We start from the raw sequence: 25865 nt of genomic DNA, 5'->3' as shown, positions 1-25865 counted from the left end.
ACACAATACCCCATAATGACAAAGCAAATACAGGTTTTTCAAAATGTTTGCAAATGTATTAAAAATAAAAACCAGAAATACCTTATTTACATAAGTATTCAGACCCTTTGCTATGAGACTCGAAATTGAGCTTGGTAAATTCAATTGATTGGACATGATTTGGAAAGGCACACACCGGTCTATAGAAAGGTCCCACAGTTGACAGTGCATGTCAGACCAAAAACCCAGCCATGAGGTCGAAGGAATTGTTCGTAGTGCTCCGAGACAGGATTGTGTCGAGGCACAGATCTGGGTAAGGGTACCAAAACATTTCTGCAGCATTGAAGAACAGTGGCCGCCGTCATTCTTAAATGGAAGAAGTTTGGAACCACCAAGACTCTTCCTAGAGCTGGTCGCCCGGCCAAACTGAGCAATCAGGGGAGAAGGGCCTTGGTCTGGGAGGTGACCAAGAACCCGATAGTCACTCTGACAGAGCTCTAGACTTCCTCTGTGGAGATGGGAGAACCTTCCAGAAGGACAACCTCTATAAGCATGGCACATCTAGCCACTGGCATTTTTTCAAGGCAAAACTGCTCCAGCTCCTTCAAGTTGGATGGGTTCCGCTGGTGTACAGCGATCTTTAAGTCATACCACAGATTCTCAATTGGATTGAGGTCTGGGCTTTTACTAGGCCATTCCAAGACATTTAAATGTGTCCCCTTAAACCACTCGAGTGTTGCTTTAGCAGTATGTTTAGGGTCATTGTCCTGCTGGAAGGTGAACCTCCGTCCCAGTCTCAAGTCTCTGGAAGACTGAAACAGGTTTCCCTCAAGAAATTCCCTGTATTTAGCGCCATACATCATTCCTTCAATTCTGACCAGTTTCCCCAGTCCCTGCTGATTAAAAACATCACCACAGCATGATGCTGCCACCACCATGCTTCACTGTGGGGAGGGTGTTCTCGGGGTGATGAGAGGTGTTGGGTTTGTGCCAGACATAGCATTTTCCTTGATGGCCAAAAACCTCAATTTTACACATACACACACATACATACACAGATACATACAGTTGAAGTCAGAAGTTTACATACACCTTAGCCAAATATATTTAAACTCAGTTTTTCATAAGTCCTGACATTTAATCCTAGTAAAAATTAGGATCTCCACTTTATTTTAAGAATGTGAAATGTCAGAATAATAGTAGAGAGTGATTTATTTCAGCTTGTATTTATATCATCACATTCCCAGTCGGTCAGAAGTTTACTTACACTCAATTAGTATCTGGTAGCATTGCCTTTAAATTGTTTAACTTGGGTCAAATGTTTCGGGTAGCCTTCCACAAGCTTCCCACAATAAGTTGGGTGGATTTTGGCCCATTCCTCCTGACAGAGATGGTGTAACTGAGTCAGGTTTGTAGGCCTCCTTGCTTGCACATGCTTTTTCAGTTCTGCCCACAAATGTTCTATAGGATTGAGGTCAGGGCTTTGTGATGGCAACTCCAATACCTTGACTTTGTGGTCCTTAAGCCATTATGCCACAACTTTGGAAGTATGCCTGGGGTCATTATCCATTTGGAAGACCCATTTCCAACCTAGCTTTAACTTCCTGACTGATGTCTTGATATGTTGCTTCAATATATCCACAATTTTCCTTCCTCATGATGCCATATATTTTGTGAAGCACCCCCACAGCATGATGCTGCCACCCCCGTGCTTCACGGTTGGGATGGTGTTCTTCGGCTTGCAAGCAACCCCCTTTTTCCTCCAAACATAACAATGGTCATTATGGCCAAACAGTTCTATTTTGGTTTCATCAGACTAAAGGACATTTCTCCAAAAAGTACGATCTTTGTCCCCATGTGCAGTTGCAAACCGTAGTCTGGCTTTTTTATGGCTTTTGAGCGGCCTTTCAGGTTATGTCGATATAGGACTTGTTTTACTGTGGATATAGATGCTTTTGTACCTGTTTCCTCCAGCATCTACACAAGGTCATTTGCTGTTGTTCTGGGATTGATTTGCACTTTTCGCACCAAAGTACATTAATCTCTAGGAGACAGAACGCGACTCCATCCTGAGTGGTATGACGGCTGTGTGGTCCCATTGAGTTTATACTAGCATACTATTGTTTGTACAGATGAACGTGGTACCTTCAGGCGTTTGGAAATTGCTCCCAATGATGAACCAGACTTGTGGAGGTCTACATTTTCTTTCTGAGGTCTTGGCTGATTTCTTTTGATTTTCCCAGAAGAAAAGAGGAACTGAGTTTGAAGGTAGGCTTTGAAATACATCCACAGGTACACCTCCAATTGACTCAAATGATGTCAATTAGCCTATCAGAAGCTTCTAAAGCCATGACATCATTTTCTGGAATTTTCCAAGCGGTTTAACTTAGTGTATGTAAACTGACCCACTGGAATTGTGATACAGTGAATTATAAGTAAAATAATCTGTCTGTAAACAATTCATGGAAAAATTACTTGTGTCAGGCACAAAGTAGATGTCCTAACCGACTTGCCAAAACTATAGTTCGTTAATAAGACATTTGTGGAGTCATTGGAAAAATGAGTTTTAAAGACTCCAAACTAATTGTATGTAAACTTCCGACTTCAACTGTGTGTGTGTATATATATATATATATATATATATATACACACACACACACACACACACACATATATATATATATATATACACACATATATATATACACACACACACACACACACACATACATACATACATACATACATACATACATACATACATACATACATACGTATATACAAATATTTCAGATCAAACAAATGTAAATATTAGTCAAAGATAACAAGTAAACAAAATGCAGTTTTGAAATGAAGGTTGTTATTATTAAGGGAAAACAAAATCCAAACCTACTCGTTATAACACAACTCAACTGTGGTTTATCACACCTGAGTTCAATTCCTCTAGCCACATCCAGGCCTGATTACTGCCACACCTGTTCTCAATCAAGGAATCACTTAAATAGGACCTGCCTGACAAAGTGAAGTAGACCAAAAGATCCTCAAAAGCTAGACATCATGCCGAGATCCAAAGAAATTCAGGAACAAATGAGAAAGAAAGTAATTGAGATCAGTCTGGAAAAGGTTATAAAGCCATTTGTAAAGCTTTGGGATGCCAGCGAACCACAGTGAGAGCCATTATCCACAAATGGCGAAAACATGGAACAGTGGTGAACCTTCCCAGGAATGGCCGGCCGACCAAAATTATCCCAAGAGCGCAGCGACGACTCATCCAAGAGGTCACAAATGACCCCACAACAACATCCAAAGAGCTGCAGGCCTCACTTGCCTCAGTTAAGGTCAGTGTTCATGACTCCACCATAAGAAAGAGACGGGGCAAAATTGGCCTGCATGGCAGAGTTCCAAGACGAAAACCACTGCTGAGCAAAAATAACATTAAGGCTTGTCTCATTTTTGCCAGAAAACATCTTGATCCCCAAGACCTTTGGGAAAATACTCTGTGGACTGACGAGACAAAAGTTGAACTTTTTGGAAGGTGTGTGTGTCCCCATTACATCTGGCGTAAAAGTAACACCGCATTTCAGAAAAAGAACATCATACCAACAGTAAAATATGGTGGTGGTAGTGTGATGGTCTGGGCCTGTTTTGCTGCTTCAGGACCTGGAAGACTTGCTGTGATAAATGGAACCATGAATTCTGCTGTCTACCAAAAAATCCTGAAGGAGAATGTCCGGCCATCTGTTCGTGACCTCAAGCTGAAGTGAACTTGGGTTCTGCAGCAGGACAATGATCCAAAACACACCAGCAAGTCCACCTCTGAATGGCTGAAGAAAAACAAAATGAAGACTTGAGTGGCCTAGTCAAAGTCCTGACCTGAATCCTATTGAGATGCTGTGGCATGACCATAAAAAGGCAGTTCATGCTCAAACCCTCCAATGTGGCTGAATTACAACAATTCTGCAAAGATGAGTGGGTCAAAAGTGTTGCTGGTAAGGGTGGGCCAACCAGTTATTAGGTTGTAGGGGGCAATCACTTTTTCACACAGGGCCATGTGGGTTTGGATTTTGTTTTCCCTTAATAATAACAACCTTCATTTCAAAACTGCGTTTTGTGTTTACTTGTGTTATCTTTGACTAATATTTAAATTTGTTTGATGTAAGTAAGCATTTCACTGCAATGTCTGCACCTGTTGTATTCGGCGCATGTGACCAATAAAATTTGATTTGATTTGATCTGAAACATTTAAGTGACAAACATGCAAACAAATAAATCAGGAAGGGGGCAAATACTTTCACACCACTGTATACATATATATTTTATTTTTTTACAAAGTGTAAAAAGTCCATTCCGTGGGTGTAATTCACCTTGTGATTGCCAACCGCCATTTAAAAACCAAAGAACAAAAATAACCTGTCGCACCCAGTCTTTGATCACATGACACACTGCATGTTTTCAAACAAAGATTTCCACAAAGATTTGTATAACTAACCCAAGATAGACCAGAGCCTGTCGTTTCCAATGGTAGCAAATTAATCATAGTGGGCGGAGCCAAGGACGAGCTAGTGAGATCCTATTGATGCGTTCTAGCATTTTTTTGTATATTTCCGTTAGGGAATGCCTACTCAGTGAAGTGCGCAATAACTCAAACAACGCAATTTAAGCTTTGGCAAAGTCTACAAAACAAAGTCCACTCTGTTTGCTACAGATTCTAGTTTTGGAAACATAAAACTATATGGAGATCAAATGTTTCATCGATGAGAACATTTGCAGAATATCAGCCAAAATCCATCTCCTCCCACTGATGGCCACTGGGCTTCCTCATCACCATATTTGGTAGTGAGTGGAATCACCAACTGGGTGGTTGACATTTATACATCCGGTGAAATATCTGGCTCATTGTTCTAGCAGCGATTTCTATCTGTTTTTTCATTGCATCACGTGCCAAGATGGCTGCCATTTCAGATGAACATTTTTCTTCCTTGCAAATTCTTTTAAAGGTAAGCTATCTACGGTTTGTCGCCTTTGGTGTATTTATTAGTGTGATACCACATAAAACGAAGGGTTGGCTTCATTTGCTTAGACTTCTGTTTGTTTTATCAGTCGATGTTGATGCGTTTCCCGGTCGCTTTTGTTCATTTCGTAACGTTAACTAGTTAACGTTAACTAGTTTGATTATTATGGCTGGCTTGCAGTATGAAATAGGCTCTGATAAGTCTACAGTAGCGGTGCGTGAGTAAAATCACCCGGGAACAGTATCGTGTATTCATGGATGCCAAGGGAAGGCAGGATTCCCCACAAAATTGACCAAGAAAAAAACAAAATAATTGATTTCGTCTCTCACCAGAGAAAGCATCTGACCTAGCGAAACAGCGTCTCTGTACCCCATCTAGTTCTATATGATGCTGTCTGGTCAAAAATAGTTGTTGCTGCCCATAGACCCCTTGTTGTGTTTGCAAACATTGCCGCACGAGGGTGATGCGCGCAAGTTGGTTGCAGAACATGGGATTTCTTTTAGAACAAAATCAAAAAGAGCCTCTTACATGTTGCTTATGAGTGCATTTCACACTACTTTTGGATTATAATTGGATTTTAAGGCTAGTATGTATGTCCTGCTTATTATAATGTTTGTGTCATTATCGTAAATCAACTGCATTTTTTTTCTCCAACACTTAAAACTTCAACCAGTAAAATGTATCTTTGGCTAGCTTTTGCTAAAGCCTATGTCAACGAGCATTAGCATTCTAGCTAACAACTGCTGCATCCAAAATAGTGATTTTGCAAAGATCACAACCATATATAATCTTAACGACTGTTCAAGCAAGACTCAAAACATAACTGTAAGCGTATTAGAACCCCAAAAAGTTATTTTGTTTAGAAGTAATACAAACTTAAATCTAGGCTATGTTGAATGGGCGCAGATGGTGATGGCTTTCTTACTGCAGCCAAGAGTTGCGTGACGTCAGTGGTCGTATACTGGAAAAGGGTCTATAGCGTTGAATGCAAGGGAAGCAAGTACGCATTGGCCTCCCTTGATAAAAATAAAAGTATAAAATATTAGCCAATCAGCATTGAGCTAAACTTAGCGATGAATGAATGGTCTTGGCACACCAAAAAAGTATAAAGGGAAACCAGTTTGGGATTTGGCTTCACACCAATCACATGAGAGCAAAATGTCAAATGACTGAATTGAATTGTTGCATCTCATTGTGTTGATGTCCTCCAGATGGAGATAGGGATTTGGATTTGTGGGTTTTACTTAATTCTCCGTACGGGCCAATGATTTTAACGGCGATTCTGATGCAACCATAAATTCATACATTGTGCCCCTGGCCTGAGAGGATGGAAGTTCAATATGTAACTAGATGTAGTAGCTAGGCTAATGTTAACTAGCTGGCCTGGCACATTGTTGCCCATGAAAGGAAGTCAGGCTAGCGAGCAAGCATTTTAGCCAGGTAGCCTATTACAAAAAATAAATAAAAGCGTACTGTATGACAGAGTCATAGACCATTTCGTCAACATGAAAGAGAGGATGGCATTGGCGTTTCTCTTCAAGTAGGGTAAGTCAACATGTTTTTTCTACTTGCACGAACACTCATATTTAGCTTACGTTGATTGGACTAAATTGTTTTTGGTATCTTTTAGTTGTCACTGTATTAGACTAAGCGTAGGTAATTTGATCATGTTGAAATGGTGCTGGAATAGTGGAGGCAGCGCCTTGCGTGTAACAAAGAGTTACATGAGCTACAGCAAGGTTAAGCAAGTTAATGTTTGACAATTTCACACTACTAAACTACAATTGATTTAGAACCACGGAGAGTTACCATAAGTCGCAAAGAAAATAGGAGCTGCCTCCACTATTCCAGCACCATCAAATCACCTATGCTTAGTCTAATAGTGTGACAATTAAAAGACACCAAAAACGATTCTCCAATCAACGTAAGCTAAATACAGTGCATTCGGAAAGTAGTCAGACACCTTCCTCCACATTTTGTTACCTTAGCCTCATTCCAAAATTGATCAAATAAATTGTTCCTCAATCTACACACAATACCCCATAATGACAAAGCGAAAACAGGGTTTTAGAGATGTTTGCACATTAAAAAAACAAGTACCTTATTTACATAAGTATTCAGACCCTTTGCTATGAGACTCGAAATTGAGCTCAGGTGCATCCTGTTTCCATGGATGTTTCTACAACTTGATTGGAGTCCACCTGTAGTAAATTCAATTGATTGGACATGATTTGGAAAGGCACACACCTTTCTATATAAGGACCCACAGTTGACAGTGCATGTCAGAGCAAAAACCAAGTAATGAGGTCAAAGGAATTGTCTGTAGAGCTCCGAGAGAGGATTGTGTCGAGAAACAGATCTGGGGAAGGGTACCAAAACATTTCTGCAGCATTGACTTTCCCTAAGAACACAGTGGCCTCCATCATTCTTAAATGGAAAAAGTTTGGAACCACCAAGACTCTTCCTAGAGCTGGCCGCCCGGCCAACTGAGCAATTGGGGGAGAAGGGCCTTGGTCAGGGAGGTGACCAAGAACCCGATGGGAGAACCTTCCAGAAGGACAACCATCTCTGCAGCACTCCACCAAATCAGGCCTTTATGGTAGAGTGGCCAGATGGAATCCACTCCTCAGTAAGAGGCACATGACAGCACGCTTGGAGTTTGCCAAAAGACACCTAAAGACTCTCCGAGGATGAGAAACAAGATTCTCTGGTCTGATGAAACCAAGATTGAACTCTTTGGCCTGAATGCCAAGCGTCACGTCTGGAGGAAACCTGTCACCATCCCTACGGTGAAGCATGGTGGTGGCAGCATCATGCTGTGGGGATGTTTTTCAGCGGCAGAGACTAGGAGACTAGTCAGGATCGAGGGAAAGATGAACGAAGCAAAATACAGAGAGATGAAAACCTGCTCCAGAGCGCTCCGGTCCTCTGACTGGGCCAAAGGGTCACCTTCCAACAGGAAACGGAATACTTTCCGAATGCACTGTAGCTAGCCACCGGAGAACAATACAACAATTCAATGACATCTGGATTTTGTTGTGATGATTGGTGTGAAGCCAAATCCAAGCTGGCTTACCTTGACACTTTTTTTTTTTTTTTTTGTAGGCCAGTACCATTCACAGTTGAGCTCATTCAGTTTAGCGCAACGCTGATTGGCTTATTTGATTTTAAAAAATATAAAGGGAGGCCAAATGCTTGCTGGCTTCGGTCGGCAACAACATCACTCTTTTTGACCAGACAGGATCAGATAAATGGGCTAGAGAGACAGAGGGGCACTTATTCGCTCGCTCTGATGCTTTCTCAGGTGAAATACATTCAGCCTCTTGCGAATTGAAGGAAAATTATGAAACACAGAGACAAAATAAATAGTTTTTCCTTGGTCAATTTTTTGGGAAAGCCTGACTTCCCTTGGCACCCATGAATACGCGCCACTGTGAGTGTAGTCTGACCTATCCCATAATGTGCCTCTGTAGCCTATAGGCGTTCACTGTGAGATCATTCGGTGCTCGTCTGACTGTCTCTCATCCCTTTCATGTCGACTCACTACCATGAATGTGAGAAGGCTCCATCAAAGGATGCGGTGCGGCAGCTGTGTGCTGACAGTTTCCCTTCTGGAGCCCCCGAGTCACGGCGGCTCGCGGAAAGCACAGCAGGGACCCTGTCTGTATCTGCCATCGAGGCAAAGGAGGTGAGTGTGAGAAAGTAAAGTAATTGCAAGATCAGTCGTCAACCAAGGAGAAAAACAGGGTGCACTGCACACAGACTGCAGCTTTATAATTCTAACACTAATGCCATTCACTAATTCTCATCAGCGACAAAGAAGCGTGTACATAGTAAAGCGACCCGGGTTCAAGATCTGCAAAGGGCGTTGTACTGTCACCGTTTGCTACAATATTACTACAGAATGCTGATATGAATGTAGGCCTAATGTATAGAACAACCAACACGACTCACCTGCTCTACACCAGTGTCTCTAAAACCACCAGTGTTTGTCAAACCGGTCCTCTGGGAGAGGACACCAATTGATCCCGTTCTCTTCTCTTCCAGCTTGTCGCAGCCCTGCACACCCTTTCTCACCACATCCTATTCCATAACCTGACAGCGCCCGAGCAGATCCTTGTACTATTCCCCAAGTCATTCCACCCCAGCCTCAAGAACCTCATTACCAAGATTCTGCTTGAGCACAGGTCTGTAGCCATCCCTCCCATGCTTACCAATGACCACTTTCTCATAGTTCTACAATGTGCATGTCCAATTTTGTGAACTGAAATGGTGTCAAATGTTTGAAAGTATGGTTACTGATATGTTTTTATTTTTTTTAGTCCCACATGGAGAAATGAGGCTCTGTGTAATCAAAGTAAGCATATTCAGGCTCTATTCTTTGAAATATCATTTACTGAATGACAGAATATTTATTTATGCATTGACCTGTATGCCAATGTGGGTAAATTGAGTGTGTGTGTGTGTGTGTGTGTGTGAGAGAGAGGTACCAACCCTGACACTGCTTAACTTTTGGTTGACTGTTCTCCAGTTTCGCTGCCCCATCTAGTGGAGATGGACTGGAGAGTGGACATGAAGACAGCATCTGACTCGGTCAGTCGCATGGCTGTGCCCACCTGCCTGGTGCACATGAAGGTATGCCAATGTAACACACTTAACGTGTCCTCCTCATCATAATATTACCATTGACACCATTTTCTGCACTTTGTCACTTACATCCAGTGCTTGACTTGGGCAGGAGCAGAGTACCGGCACCTCAAATGTTCTACTGCTTGAGCTCCTGCACCTCATAGAATATTAGCACAGAAGTATTGTGGATATCCTGCACCCAAAATGAGTACTGGCACCCATTTCAGGGCTTGTTGAATTTGGTCTGGGTATAAGTGACTAACTGTGTTGCTATTGCAGGTGGAGGACTCCAGCTGTCTAGGGGGCAGTGGCGCTCTCTCATCTGTCACGGTGGAGTTGAGCAAGGAGACTCTGGACACCATGCTGGACGGCCTGGGCCGGATCCGTGACCAATTGTCAGTGGTGGCCGGAAAATGAGACCTTCACCAGAATGGCCACAACTGAGGCCTTGGGTGCATAATTCTCGATACTCTAAAGTGACTTCCACTGCTCTCATTTATCTGCACAAATATGAAAACAGAGAAATCAATGATGGGTGCCCATTTTCTACTAATCAACATAAGTCTCTGAAATGTAAACACTTGATAAAGTGGCTCACGCGACTTCAGTGATACACTGCCAGGGTATCAGCCACAAAAGTCTCACGTCAGTGCCATTTTAAGGAAAGGGGGAAAGAAGAGGAAGCAATTTTAGACATTGGCTAAAAGATGGAAGAGAAAAGACTCACTCCTCCAGTCCCGGGGGTGAACATCAAGTGCACACACACACACACCCATCATTAGCACTGATCTGGAGTGCCACTACATTACTCATTGGCCTATAATGTTCTGTCAGTAGAGTCAAAAGGGTATTTTGTATTCAATGTTTGTCAAGAAATTAATGCTGAAGTTTGCCCAAGGTATTGCACAGAGCAGGATTCCATGTATCAAATGTATTTTAGTCTGACCGCAAACAAACAAATGATGGTTTATCTTCACTCAAATACAAAATTGCTTCCAAGTGGTATGTTAATGCCTCATTTCCCTTACAATTTTGTTATACACTGCAAATACATCAAGGCAGACTACAAGCTCTTATTACAGATTTTCTTGTTTCCAGGAGGCCCCTATATTCAACGTGCAACTCGGGATAATCTTTCACTAAGACTTCTATAAATTAATATTCCATATCTCATACAATTACAATAAAACCTCACAAAAATCAATATACCATATTAAACATTTTGATCAAGTGTGTTGGTGATCTTGTTGCATGGAAAAGTAGCAGTAAGTAGTGTGACGAAACCCATAACTAGCCTACAGATATTGTGGCACTCTTTGTCTAGGGGTCCTGTAACATGAATGAATGTGTGCATTTGTGAGAAATCAACGCATGTGCCTAGGTGTTGCGCAGGGAGACAGCAAACTTATCTTGGTCCAGTGCCAGCTCTGTCTCTTGACCTCTTGGTTGGCCATCCAAGCAGATTATTATTTGTTCAGATGGTGACGAAACACATATGTACAAAGTGGAAACCGCCAACAGGCATGTCCAAACTAATGATTCAAAAGCAAATGAAAGGCCTCATGGCCACCAAACGAACCAGCAGCCTCACGGCTTGCATGCTGGGACACTGACTGACGATCACCCTAATTGGCAGCACCAATGTGTGCTTATCAACCAGGCTTAGCACCTGGACCCAGTTGCTGCCATCTAGGGGGATGGAGTGCGAAAGGGTATCCTGGACAGTGTCCATTACTGCGTTCACATAGGATTTAAGGTATTTTGCCTGCTAATTTTTTTCTCCCAATGTTTATATGACCCCCTTATAAACAGGCCCATTTTTACCACATTATTGCCTGCGGATGCCTTTTATGACTCCCATGCGCATGGCGGGGACAAGTGGTAGTAGTGGTGTGCAGATGTGGGTGGGCGTCCTTTTTAAATAAATCCATTGAGAATATACACCATAAAAAATAAATCCATTATTCATTTGTTTAGGCAGATCCTAAGAAACACAAGACTAATAAAATGTATGTTCAAAAGGATAGAATTACATATTGACTTTAATTGTGTTACTGGTCTGTGCAGCCTATATGGCTGCAGCATGCACATGAAATCAATAGTTATTTTGTTTATTAAACAGAAAAAGACAGCCTACTATACATTGTGTTGACTAAGAATACAACATGTGGAGCTGTTGTCATATCAAAAGTGATATATTTAAACAGCCCAAAGCAACCCCATGCTTTTTTAAATCTACGTTTCATCTCTTTCCTACCCTAACTCTGCTTTGTTAGGGAGCAGGCGTAGGATCTTACATTGAGAGTATATTCATCATGATACCGATAGAAAATAATAGCAATCTATATTTTCAAAAGCATTGGAGTCTCGTGTTCCTATTTCACAACCTCTGCAGGCTTTTGGAGTTGCCTATATGCTCGAGTGAAGAGCAAAATCATCCACATGTTAAGCTACATAACATACTGGTAAAAATGTTATGATCAGTGCTAATAAATGAGCCAACTAGACAAGATGATCATGAGCAGCACTCACCTCAAATAAAATGTAGGCCTATTATAAACAATTGGATGACTTTGGGAGTTTCAGTAAGCCACAATTTGTTGCTTTCAATATTTCCATCATTCAGTGATATTTATTCCCACAATAATTATTTATGATTCATCCAGTTGTGGTTAAGAACATAGTGCATGTGGTGGGCTATGCAAAGAGATGGGTGAAGTGACATGCCTCGCGAAGTTTAGAACTGGCAGGAGGATAGTAATAATAATAATATGCCATTTAGCAGACGCTTTTATCCAAAGCGACTTACAGTCATGCGTGCATACATTTTTGTGTATGGGTGGTCCCGGGGATCGAACCCACTACCTTGGCGTTACAAGCGCCGTGCTCTACCAGCTGAGCTACAGAGGACCACGTAGCTGTCTAGCAACCATTAAGAGCGAAGTAGGGCCAATGGTGCCACGGCATTAAGGCTACATTTCATTCTAAGCCGTAGGCAGAACTTTACCGTAATCATGACTAGGTCGGTTGGCGGAAATAAAAGTATTGGCTTTGTCGCCGGCAATACCTTTCATATATAGAGAAAAGTAGGCAAAAAGTTGGCGGGATGCTGAAGTTGGTGGAAAAACGTTTCGGTTTAAAAGGTGTATATGTCCCAGTGGAGGCTGCTGAGGGGAGAACGGCTCATAATAAATCGCCGGAAGGGAGCGAATGGAATTGCATCAAACACCTGGAAATCATGTGTTTGATGTATTTAATACCATTCCATTCATTCTGCTCCAGCAGTTACCATGAGCCCGTCCTCCCCAATTATGGTGCAACCAACCTCCTGTGATATGTCCTAACACTAACCTTCCCCCAATATATCATAACAGTAGTTACAGTGGGGGAAAAAAGTATTTAGTCAGCCACCAATTGTGCAAGTTCTCCCACTTAAAAAGATGAGAGAGGCCTGTAATTTTCATCATAGGTACACGTCAACTATGACAGACAAAATGAGAAAAAAAAAATCCAGAAAATCACATTGTAGGATTTTTTATGAATTTATTTGCAAATTATGGTGGAAAATAAGTATTTGGTCAATAACAAAAGTTTCTCAATACTTTGTTATATACCCTTTGTTGGCAATGACACAGGTCAAACGTTTTCTGTAAGTCTTCACAAGGTTTTCACACACTGTTGCTGTTATTTTGGCCCATTCCTCCATGCAGATCTCCTCTAGAGCAGTGATGTTTTGGGGCTGTCGCTGGGCAACACGGACTTTCAACTCCCTCCAAAGATTTTCTATGGGGTTGAGATCTGGAGACTGGCTAGGCCACTCCAGGACCTTGAAATGCTTCTTACGAAGCCACTACTTCGTTGCCCGGGCGGTGTGTTTGGGATCATTGTCATGCTGAAAGACCCAGCATCTTCAATGCCCTTGCTGATGGAAGGAGGTTTTCACTCAAAATATCACGATACATGGCCCCATTCATTCTTTCCTTTACACGGGTCAGTCGTCCTGGTCCCTTTGCAGAAAAACAGCCCCAAAGCATGATGTTTCCACCCCCATGCTTCACAGTAGGTATGGTGTTCTTTGGATGCAACTCAGCATTCTTTGTCCTCCAAACACGACGAGTTGAGTTTTTACCAAAAAGTTCTATTTTGGTTTCATCTGACCATATGACATTCTCCCAATCCTCTTCTGGATCATCCAAATGCACTCTAGCAAACTTCAGACGGGCCTGGACATGTACTGGCTTAAGCAGGGGGACACGTCTGGCACTGCAGGATTTGAGTCCCTGGCGGCGTAGTGTGTTACTGATGGTAGGCTTTGTTACTTTGGTCCCAGCTCTCTGCAGGTCATTCACTAGGCCCCCCCGTGTGGTTCTGGGATTTTTGCTCACCGTTCTTGTGATCATTTTGACCCCACGGGGTGAGATCTTGCGTGGAGCCCCAGATCGAGGGAGATTATCAGTGGTCTTGTATGTCTTCCATTTCCTAATAATTGCGCCCACAGTTGATTTCTTCAAACCAAGCTGCTTACCTATTGCAGATTCAGTCTTCCCAGCCTGGTGCAGGTCTACACTTTTGTTTCTGGTGTCCTTTGACAGCTCTTTGGTCTTGGCCATAGTGGAGTTTGGAGTGTGACTGTTTGAGGTTGTGGACAGGTGTCTTTTATACTGATAACAAGTTCAAACAGGTGCCATTAATACAGGTAACGAGTGGAGGACAGAGGAGCCTCTTAAAGAAGAAGTTACAGGTCTGTGAGAGCCAGAAATCTTGCTTGTTTGTAGGTGACCAAATACTTATTTTCCACCATAATTTGCAAATAAATTCAATAAAAATCCTACAATGTGATTTTCTGGAGAAAAAAATTCTCAATTTGTCTGTCATAGTTGACGTGTACCTATGATGAAAATTACAGGCCTCTCTCATCTTTGTAAGTGGGAGAACTTGCACAATTGGTGGCTGACTAAATACTTTTTTTCCCCACTGTATACATTTGTATAAAAATGGCTTAGGGTCCAGAAGTCTGTCTGTGTCAGGAAGACTTCAGCAGTGAGATGCCGTCCATGTCCAGCTCAACTAGATGGACACTGAAGTCTCGGAGGCCCTGTGACACAAAAACAGTCAATGTCAGCTGAAACGCTGAGCATAGCTGAACTCTGTTTTTAAATGGGTTCTTTTGGTTTCATTTTCAATTCAAGTTTTAAACACATAGGACTGATATAACTTTGCCCTGTTCATTCCCTCCCATCTTCATTTGAACTATTCCTGACCCTTTCAGTACATCTCCACCCGTCTATATACTTACTTGTATGTTGTTGAGGACCTGACGCACCACCTCCCCCTGCTGTGGCTGGCGGGTCAGCAGGTAGAGGAAGCCCCCTCCCCCCGCCCCCGCCAGCGTCTGTCCCAGGGCCAGCGGGCGCAGGGCATCCATCATGATCCGCACCGCTGCCGGCTCACACCCCGGAGCCATCACCTTCTTCTGGCCCCAGTAACGCTCCAGACAAGCCCCCAGCCTAGGGAGAGAGCCTAGGGGGAGATGGAGGGGAGAGGAGGGCAGGAGGGAAGGAGTTAGAAAGAGAGATCGGAAGATGAGAGGGGATTGTTAATACATTCTAAGGCTGCATGAGCGACTCAATTATTATTTGAAAAGAGTCGCATGAAAGGAAAACTCTGCTTTGTTTTTTTGCGCAGGCTGTACACACTTCATCAGTCTCTCATTCACAATTTGACAAGCACTTGATAATGCCTCGAATTTCCCGGCTGCATCCCCTTTTTGTGGCTATAAATCAATCAAATGTTATTTATAAAGCCCTTTTTACATCAGCAGATGTCACAAAGTGCTATACAGAAACCCAGCCTAAAACCCCAAACAGCAAGCAATGCCGATGTAGAAGCACGGTGGCTAGGACAAACTCCCTAGAAAGGCAGAAACCTAGGAAGAAACCTAGAGAGGAACCAGGCTCTGAGGGGTGGCCAGCCCCCTAAAAAAATCAATTCCTTTTGCGGCCAGTGACCAGCGTGCCGAAGCACCTCTCACTCACATGGCTCTCCGTCACGTGATCGGGTCTTTCTCACAGGCTACAAGTGAAGACAGACACATCAGGGACGCAACTCCAATTCCGAGGCGCATATTGAAGATATTGGAAGGACTGTCCACATTTACTTTTCGTCAGCCAACAAGATGAGTAGGCCTAACGAACAGCGAAAGCACTAGCCTATGTCAATCTACTATCCCCCATAGTACAAAAGTTGACCTACTCTATTCTGTGCGATAAATAAATATTCCAAACAAGTCTGGGACAGTTGTGGGATGCGATAGATCCCAAATTAATACAACCTCTAGCATCAAAAAACCTGTTTTAAGCAATGAGCCTGACGCAACAGATGAGAACATGTAGCTTAAAATTTTGATAAACTATTAGGCTATTTCTTCACATTATCAGCTCAGCAATGCGCACACGGCCGTAGGCTAAGCGTGAATGTTCCATTAGCAGGAAAACGCCATTCTCAAAAGTAACCACAAATGCGATTATGCATGTATTGCTTTTATTATAAAGGTGCATTTTTAGGGTGAGAATTATCTTCCCCAAACTTGAAACTCACGCACTGCATATGTATGCCATTTAGGCTCTACACCCGTTGTAAAGTGGATTAATGGGCTTCATTTTAAGAAGTTATTTGGCCACTTGTAGTGGAAACCTTATCAAAACATATAGGCCTGTGAGCTAGACTACATGAGGTGTGCGACTATGATTTGAAAAAGTCGCAAAAAAAATATGCGCTGTTTGCCTTAAGCAGGGCATCATTCACAAGTGATAATATCATTCACAAGTGATATGCTAATATTGACACACATCACACTATTCTTGATTTAATCTTGTCTTACATATACAGTGCTATGAAAAAGTACTTGCCCCCTTTCTAATTTTCTCTACTTTTGCATATTTGTGATACTGAATGTTATCAGATCTTCAACCAAAACCTAATATTTGATAAAGGGAACATAAGTGAACAAATAACACAACAATTACATATTTATTTAATTTATTTCATAAACAAAGTTATGCAACACCCAATTCCCCTGTGTGAAAAAGTAATTGCCCCCTTACACTCAATAACTGGTTGTGCCACCTTTAGCTGCAATGACTCCAACCAAATGCTTCCTGTAGTTGTTGATCAGTCTCTCACGTCGCTGTGGAGGAATTTTGGCCCACTCTTCCATGCAGAACTGCTTTAACTCAGTGACGTGTAGGTTTTCAAGCATGAACTGCTCGTTTCATGCAAGTCCTGCCACAACATCTCAATTGGGATTAGGTCTGGACTTTGACTAGGCCATTCCAAAACGTCCAATTTGTTGCTTTTTAGCAATTTTCATGTAGACTTGATTGTGTGTTTTGGATCGTTGTCTTGCTGCATGACCCAGCTGCGCTTCAGCTTCAGCTGACAGACGGATGGTCTGACATTCTCCTGTATAATTTTCTGATACAGAGCAGAATTCATGGTTCCTTCTATTAAGGCAAGTCATCCAGGTCCTGAGGCAGCAAAGCATCCCCAAACCATCACACCACCACCACCATGCTTGACCTTTGGTATGATGTTCTTACTGTGGAATGCAGTGTTTGGTTTTCGCAAGGCATAATGGGACCCATCTCGTCCAAAAAGTTGACTCAAGTTTGCCAAAAAGCACCTGGATGATCATCAAGACTCTTGGAAGAACATTCTATGGACAGATGATTCAAAAGTATAACTTTTGGACGACATGGTTCCAGTAATGCCTGGCCTTAATAAAAGGAACCATGAATTCTGCTCTGTATCAGAGAATTCTACAGGAGAATGTCAGACCATCCGTCTGTGAGCTGAAGCTGAAGCGCAGCTGGGTCATGCAGCAAGACAATGATCCAAAACACACAATCAAGTCTACATGAAAATTGCTAAAAAGCAACAAATTTGAAGTTTTGGAATGGCCTAGTCAAAGTCCAGACCTAATCCCAATTGAGATGTTGTGGCAGGACAATCAGTTATTGAGTGTAAGGGGGCAATTACTTTTTCACACAGGGGAATTGGGTGTTGCATAACTTTGTTTATGAAATAAATATGTAATTGTTGTGTTATTTGTTCACTTATGTTCCCTTTATCTGATATTAGGTTTTGGTTGAAGATCTGATAACATTCAGTATCACAAATATGCAAAAGTAGAGAAAATTAGAAAGGGGGCAAATACTTTTTCATAGCACTGTATACACACACACACTGTAGCTCAGTTGGTAGAGCATGGCGCTTGTAACGCCAGGGTTGTGGGTTCATTTCCCACGGGGGGCCAGTATGAAAATGTATGCACTCACTAACTGTAAGTTGCTCTGGATAAGAGCGTCTGCTAAATGACTAAAATGTAAATGTAAATATACTAAATAATATACAGCTGCGGAAAAAATTAAGAGCCACTGCAAAATTATCAGTTTCTCTGGTTTTACTATTTATAGGTATGTGTTTGGGTAAAAATAACATTTTTGTTTTATTCTATAAACTACTGACAACATTTCTCCCAAATTCCAAATAATAATATTGTAATTTAGAGCATTTATTTGCAGAAAATGTCAACTGGTCAAAATAACAAAAAAGATGCAAAGAAAATAAGTTCATGTTCATTTTTAAACAACACAATAGTAATGTTTTAACTTAGGAAGAGTTCAGAAATCAATATTTGGTGGAATAACCCTGATTTTCAATCACAGCTTTCATGCGTCTTGGCATGCTCTCCACCAGTCTTTCACATTGATGTTGGGTGACTTTATGCCACTCCTGGCGCAAAAATGTAAGCAGCTCGGCTTTGTTTGATGGCTTGTGAGCATCCATCTTCCTCTTGATCACATTCCAGAAGTTTTCAATGGGGTTCAGGTCTGGAGATTGGGCTGGCCATGACAGGGTCTTGATCTGGTGGTCCTCCATCCACGCTTTGATTGACATGGCTGTGTGGCATGGCGCATTGTCCTGCTGGAAAAACCAATCCTCAGAGTTGGGGAACAATGTCAGCGCAAAAGGAAGCAGGTTTTCTTCCAGGACAACCTTGTACGTGGCTTCATTCATGCGTCCTTCACAAAGACAAATCTGCCCGATTCCAGCCTTGCTGAAGCACCCCCAGATCATCACCGATCCTCCACCAAATTTCACACTGGGTGTGAGACACTGTGGCTTGTAGGCCTCTCCAGGTCTCCGTCTAACCATTAGACGACCAGGTGTTGGGCAAAGCTGAAAATTGGACTCATCAGAGAAGATGACCTTACTCCAGTCCTCTAAGGTCCAATCCTTATGGTCTTTTGCAAACCTCAGCCTGTCTCTTCTTTGCTTCTCATTGATGAAGGGCTTTTTTCTAGCTTTGCATGACTTCAGCCCTGCCCCTAGGAGCCTGTTTCGAACCGTCCTCGCCGTGCACTTCACCCCAGCTGCCGTTTGCCATTATTTTTGTAGGTGACTTGATGTCATCTTACGGTTGTTGAGTGACATTCGAATGAGTTGGTGGTCATCCCGGTCAGTAGAGAGTCGTTTTCGCCCTCTGATGGTCTGTAGCTTTGTTGTCCCCAATGTCTGCTGCTTGACCTTGTTCTTATGAACCGCCGTCTTTGAAATTTTAAGGATGGAAGCAACTTGACACTCACTGTATCCCTCTGCCAGTAAAGCCAGAATTGAACCCTTCTTTTCCTCACTCAAAACATTCATTTTCAACTCTTTTGGCATGGTCAATAGTTATTTTTTTATTAATATTACTTTTGAGGTACTATTAGCACTGTTTTTGCCATCCAGCTGGTCCTATTGCAGGAGGATAGTGATGACCACAGCAGTGGTTTTAATACTTTTCCTCGTTAAATAAGATTTGGTTCATGTGATCACCTAATCAGTACCTAATTCAGTAGAATGAGGTGTGCCTGTGTTGGAATTCAACAAACACTGGAATGGAATGGCTGTCATACATGTAGAGATGCTGATTTAAGAAAAATTTGCATTGGTCTCTTAATTTTTTCCACATCTGTATATGTGTGAAATTAGTTTGGATTTAGAATGGACCATTATCATGCACCTGTCTCGAAACAGGGGCAGCAGAAAAAAATACATGTCATCTATGCACTTAAATAGCGAATGGAGGACGCTTTTCACTTGGTTCAATTTCATGCCAGCCAGGTAGGCTATACTCCTGATGTAAAGAGAAGCAATGTGCTTAATATTAGGAAAGTTGATAAATAAATATAGTAGGCCTAGTCTATAGAAAGCTGATGGGATCCTCCTCTTTTTAATAGAGGCCATCACTCTGTTCTCACGCAATTGCATAGCCTGTAGAAATGTTGTGCAACATGAGCTCATGTGTTCTCATGAAGTGTTTGATTCGATTTTCGATTACATTTGCATTGATGTCAGAGTGATTAGAGGGACAATAGAGTGTGGAGTACCAGGCAGTTAGCAAATTTGGTAGGCTACTAATGACCATCAGCAGCATCAGAGCTTGGAGAAGCCTAATTACCGTGACTAAACGGTCACTTTGAATTTGACTGTCGTCATGACTCGTGACAGCCGGTGTGGCTGTAATATGGTCACCGTAACAGCCCTAGGAGAGACAAAATATAACAAAGTGTTTATTAAGGTGTGGGGTGGGCATGGGCGTAATTTAGGAGTGGCAAGCAATGGCAGTTGCCATAACCTACCAAGCTCAAGATCAGCCAATTAAAATAAGCAGTTTGAAGGACCAGGGAGTCACTTTTAGAGCTGCATCAACACCATTCCTCTCTCTCTCTCACCTTCTGTACATGCAAGGGCACACTCTTCTGCGTTGTCCACTAGCTGCCCGGCGTTCTCCACGATGGAGGGCACACGGCTGTACCAGCGCCGCACAGTGTCCTGCACAACAACATGGCAGCCATTTTAGAGATGACACCCAACATCCTTCAAACAAATCTCAATAGTCTAAAGTTGCTTCCTCTCCTTCCTCTAAGTAGCTGTAGCATTTGACGTACTGTTTTGATCATGTCATTTTGAAAGGTTTGTGCTAGTAAATGGTAAATGTAAATACATGCTACATGTGAAATGACAAAATGCCTGCAGCACTGAGAGGAAGTGTTCTACCACAACTGTACACTGTAAACAGGAAGTGGTCAGAAATATTATTGTAGAAACAGGAAGTAAGTGTGGATGCTTGGTGTAAATATATTAAAGGAACTTTACAGAACCTCATTAAATCCTAAAACTATCTTTTGAACCCTAAACTTGACTAATGCACTAACAAAGTTTTCTAGTACACAGAGTCAGAAAGCATAGTGTTGGATTTATTACAGTGGAAATTCAAACTCATTACAGAGTAAAGGCCTGATTTATAAGTTACAATATAAGTCAGACTTTTCAATGAATGGTATAGTTAACCCCTTTCTTAACATTTTGGCTTTGAATAAGTGCTGTAAGGCTGGATGGCTAACCTGCAGCAAGTTTCGTGCAAGCCGTGTCTTGCCGGTGTAGACCAGCAGGAGGTGCTGTTGAAGTGAGAGCAGAAAGTCCTCTGAGAGAGTGAGACGTTCCACTTCCACCCGGAGGGGAAGACAGGCTTTGGAGCGCGCCACCTTTACTCCCCCCACCAAGCCTCCGACCTGGTCCTGCCAACCACCACCTAAGGAGGGAGACAGGGAGAGAGAGGGAGACAGAATGAGCGCATCATAACAAATAACATATAATATGCCATTTATCAGATGCTTTTACCCAAAGCGATTTAAAACCCTTTGACACGGGTGGTCCCTGCTGCGTACGCTCAAACCGGTGTGATTAGAACACTTCATTAGAGCGTCTAGTTACGATTGACGCAACAGTCCGTGTTTGAGCTGGCCACACACACTCTGTGAACAAAACAAACATTTTGCATAAACACAGTCTTTACAATGTTATGTCCTCAATGTAAGCAGTTCATTTTTGGATGCAATGTTCAGACAGAAGTAGCAACAGCATAACACAATTCTCATTGTGTTATATAGGCTACATTGGTCCTAGCGCTAACTGAGTAAAGAGTGAGCCAACACAAGTGGTCATATTTATCAAACTCTCAGCTCATAAAAATCATAATATGAATGAGCGAATAACAATTAATATTTACACTTCATCACATCAAGGGTGAGCTTACCAGTGATCAAAATAATTGAGTGAAACACTTTCTAAAAGTCGAAAGATGGTGGGTAGTTTGTGCGCGCCGCCATGGTTGTTTTTCTCCATCAACCAAAGAGCTGACAAGATGAGTTGGGTCTGTTTGCAGTATGCATGTTAAAGACGAAGGGGGTGTGTTGTCTACCATCATTCACTTCCGGAAGTTCGAGTGAACCATCCCTTCACCTCGTTTTGCTATAACATCTTTGGTCTGACAGATGTTTACGTGACTCAGAATGCATTGAATGATGTCAACATGGCTCCACACATAGCCAGCAAACAGCTTAGCCAAAGATATTTATAACTAACCCAAGACAGTTCATCTGTGTCGTTTACAGTAGGAGCAAATGAAGCATAGTGGGCAGAACAAGGAAGGAGGTGAGCAAAGCCAAGCACGAGCTAGTGAGATCCTATTGGCGCATTGTAGCGTATATTTGCATATTTCCGGTAGGGAACGCCACCTCTGTGAAGTGCACGTGTGCTCAAACTCAATTCGAACTTGCATTCCTAAACAACACACTTTTTTTTACAACTTTGGCAAAGCGTCAAATCTATAAAACTAATTGCACTGTGTTTGTAACAGATTTTAGTTTGGGGAACAGAAAAATGTATTGAGATCAGATGTTTCATAGATGAGAAAATTACCAGAATGTCGGCCCAGTTTCACCTAGTTCCCACTACCCATGACTGGACTTCCTCTCACTACTATATTTGGTGGTGAGAAAACGTTCTAAAAACAGATGCTTCAGCTTTATAGCCCCTGTGACGTGTCTGGGTTGCCCCTTCTGCCACACAGGTGCAAATGGTATTCTGTGTATGTGTTGTTGTGAGTGAGATCTCACCAGTGGTCAGCATCTGCTCCAGGTGGAGAACAGCGTGAATGAGGGAGTCTGTGTCGTAGGTTCGCCCCGTGCATCTGTAGACGGCTGCCAGCACCGCTCCCGCCAAGATACTACTGGTACCTGCAGGAGCAACAATAGGCAGTGAGAGAGATAGCGGGGAGAAAGACAAAGAAAGAGTGGGAGAGGGGAGGTGAAGTGAGGGGAAGGGGAACGAAGGAGTGAGTGGTGAATGTGTGCAGGGACTAGCCCAATTCTTGGCGTTGATGACCAAGTAGTGTTTTTTGCTTTTTCTGTAGCACCACAACAAGAGACAATGTGGTGGTTTATGTGTTATGAGACACTGACACTGCCAAGCCCCATGGTCATGTGCATTAGGCAACAAATGGAAGAAAATGGACTGAAACAGGGAGGGACTACCTGGACTCTCCAATAAAAATAAAAAAACATTTTCATATTCCGTTACAAAACATTCTCCGATTGCTAAACGTCTTGCTAAATGTTTTCCGTTACATGCCCTAATGAGCACAACCCATTGCTCTTCTTACCCAGTCCTGAACCGTGGGGCAGGAGGGACCAGGTGTGGATCTCCACCCCTCCGCCCCAGCGCTGCAAGAGCTGCTCCTCCAGGGACTGCCGAGAGGGATAGGTGACCAGGCCGCTGCACACACACACCGCCTTCAACAGGGCACCTGGGGGACACACACACACACAGAGGGGAGCAGATGACCAGATATGACCAACAGGGATGTAGTGTAGCGTAAAGACACATCAATTCTCCTTTTTAAAATTGGTTTAGTGTTTAAATTGACAGCTGCAAGTTTTACCACTACATTCTTGATCACGAAGCATGACCTGGACTACGATCAAAGACAACTGGAAGTGACCAAACATGACAAGTTCTACTAGAAGTGTGCCTTTATGAATGGAAAGAAAAACTGGATCACGCAACAGCAGTGAACAAACAGCACAAGGATATAGAATCAATACATGGAAATGCCACACAAGACTCCACACACACACTTACTGATCAGCACGGCCCACATACGGTGGTTTGCGAAAGTATTCACCCCCCTTGGCATTTTTCCTATTTTGTTGCCTTACAACCTGGAATTAAAATTGATTTTTTGGGAGTTTGTATCATTTGATTTACACAACATGCCTACCACTTTGAAGATGCAAGATATTTTTTATTGTGAAACAAACAAGAAATAAGACAAAAAAACAGAACACTTCAGTGTGCATAACTATTCACCCCTACTTTGTAGAGCCACCTTTTGCAGCAATTGCAGCTGCAAGTCTCTTGGGGTATGTCTCTATAAGCTTGGCACATCTAGCCACTGGGATTATTGCCCATTCTTCAAGGCAAAACTGCTCCAGCTCCTTGAAGAATGGATGGGTTCCGCTGGTGTACAGCAATCTTTAAGTCATACCACAGATTCTCAATTGGATTGAGGTCTGGGCTTTGACTAGGCCATTCCAATACATTTAAATGTTTCCCCTTAAACCACTCGAGTGTTGCTTTAGCAGTATGCTTAGGGTCATTATCCTGCTGGAAGGTGAACCTCCGTCCCAGTCTCAAATCTCTGGAAGACTAAAACAGGTTTCCCTCAAGAATTTCCCTGTATTTAGCGCCATCCATCATTCCTTCAATTCTGACTAGTTTCCCAGTCCCTGCCGATGAAAAACATCCCCACAGCATGATGCTGCCACCACCATGCTTCACTGTGGGGATGGTGTTCTCGGGGTGATGAGAGGTGTTGGGTTTGCGCCAGACATAGCGTTTTCCTTGATGGCCAAAAAGCTCAATTTTAGTCTCATCTGACCAGAGTACCTTCTTCCATATGTTTGGGGAGTCTCCCACATGCCTTTTGGCGAACACCAAACGTGTTTGCTTATTTTTTTCTTTAAGCAATGGCTTTTTTCTGGCCACTCTTCCGTAAAGCCCAGCTCTGTGGAGTGTACGGCTCAAAGTGGTCCTATGGACAGATACTCCAATCTCCGCTGTGGAGCTTTGCAGCTCCTTCAAGGTTATCTTTGGTCTCTTTGTTGCCTCTGATTAATGCCCTCCTTTCCTGGTCCGTGGGTTTTGGTGGGCGGCCCTCTCTTGGCAGGTTTGTTGTGGTGCCATATTCTTTCAATTTTTTAATAATGGATTTAAATGGTGGTCCGTGGGATGTTCTAAGTTTCAGATATTTTTTTATAAACCAACCCTGATCTGTACTTCTCCACAACTTTGTCCCTGACCTGTTTGGAGAGCTCCTTGGTCTTCATGGTGCCGCTTGCTTGGTGGTGCCCCTTGCTTAGTGGTGTTGCAGACTCTGGGGCTTTTCAGAACAGGTGTATATATACTGAGATCATGTGACACTTAGATTGCACACAGGTGGACTTTATTTAACTAATTATGTGACTTCTGAAGGTAATTGGTTGCACCAGATCTTATTTAGGGGCTTCATAGCAAAGGGGGGTGAATACATATGCACGCACCACTTTTGCGTTATTTATTTTTTAGAATTTTTTTCATTACACTTCACCAATTTGGACTATTTTGTATATGTCCATTAAATTAAATCCAAATAAAATCCATTTAAATTACAGGTTGTAATGCAACAAAATAGGAAAAACGCAAAGGGGGGATGAATACTTTTGCAAGGCACTGCACATAAAAACCCATTTAATTCTTACCAGGTGCATGTGGCACACAGTGGTCTTTCAGATCCTCCAGCCTCTCGCAAACTATCTCCATGGCGACAGCATCGTCCTGCACTCCATTGGAACTAACCAATAGCAGACGGGGCTCTTTGATGCGACGAGCTCGGGCACCAATGGGCCGTCTCCCGTCGACCTTCACCGCCACGTTGACCACTGCGCCACCATGTTCAAAGGCAATGGGCGGAGTATCACTCCAGCCACCTGTGGGATAGAGCCTATTTTGAGAAGTACTCCTACGGGATTTGTGGCAAGAGAACACAAACTGATATAGGACCAGGCCCATTAAATTAGATGTTAAACTAAGGGGCCCCATGATCCCATAGCATGAAGTTAGGGGGTATGTTTTTAGGGGTATTGTCCCGGTTTAAAAGGGTACGGATAACTCATCCAAAGAGCTTTGCCATTAGAGTTTGGCTAGGGGAAAGGGCAGGGTTTCCCAAACTCAGTCCTCAGGACCCCAAGGGCTGCACGTTTTGTTTTTTGCCCTAGCACTGCACAGCTAATTCAAAAAAAAAAATTAAGTGCACCCCTT

The 25865-nt window shown here is 42.7% G+C and overlaps 2 protein-coding genes across 4 annotated transcripts in view; one reads left to right on the top strand and one right to left on the bottom strand.

Annotated features, from left to right (window-relative positions):
* The first annotated feature begins 4871 nt into the window (after nt 1–4871).
* On the top strand, nt 4872–10851 carry commd9 (COMM domain containing 9). Its single transcript, XM_041837639.1, has 6 exons — nt 4872–4976; nt 8554–8679; nt 9039–9178; nt 9314–9348; nt 9523–9626; nt 9900–10851. Exons 1-6 carry the CDS (start codon nt 4926–4928, stop codon nt 10035–10037), a joined length of 594 nt encoding a protein of 197 aa, XP_041693573.1. The 5' UTR covers nt 4872–4925; the 3' UTR covers nt 10038–10851.
* A 3731-nt stretch (nt 10852–14582) lies between these two features.
* Nucleotides 14583–25865, bottom strand: part of LOC121532005 (L-fucose kinase) — a 49906-nt gene continuing 38623 nt past the window's right edge. For all 3 annotated transcript variants that reach the window (XM_041837636.1, XM_041837637.2, XM_041837638.1), the window contains 7 exons: nt 25307–25534; nt 23170–23313; nt 22625–22744; nt 21071–21258; nt 20399–20498; nt 14917–15140; nt 14583–14715 (listed from right to left, as the gene is read on the bottom strand). In XM_041837636.1, coding sequence (XP_041693570.1) covers nt 14644–14715; nt 14917–15140; nt 20399–20498; nt 21071–21258; nt 22625–22744; nt 23170–23313; nt 25307–25534 — 1076 coding nt within the window. In that variant the 3' untranslated portion in view covers nt 14583–14643. The remainder of the gene's footprint in view (nt 14716–14916; nt 15141–20398; nt 20499–21070; nt 21259–22624; nt 22745–23169; nt 23314–25306; nt 25535–25865) is intronic.

Source organism: Coregonus clupeaformis, chromosome 19, assembly GCF_020615455.1.
Source record: "Coregonus clupeaformis isolate EN_2021a chromosome 19, ASM2061545v1, whole genome shotgun sequence".
Classification (NCBI taxonomy): domain Eukaryota; kingdom Metazoa; phylum Chordata; class Actinopteri; order Salmoniformes; family Salmonidae; genus Coregonus; species Coregonus clupeaformis.
Note: the sequence above shows the minus strand (reverse complement) of the source record. Positions and strands in the feature narration are given on the sequence as shown.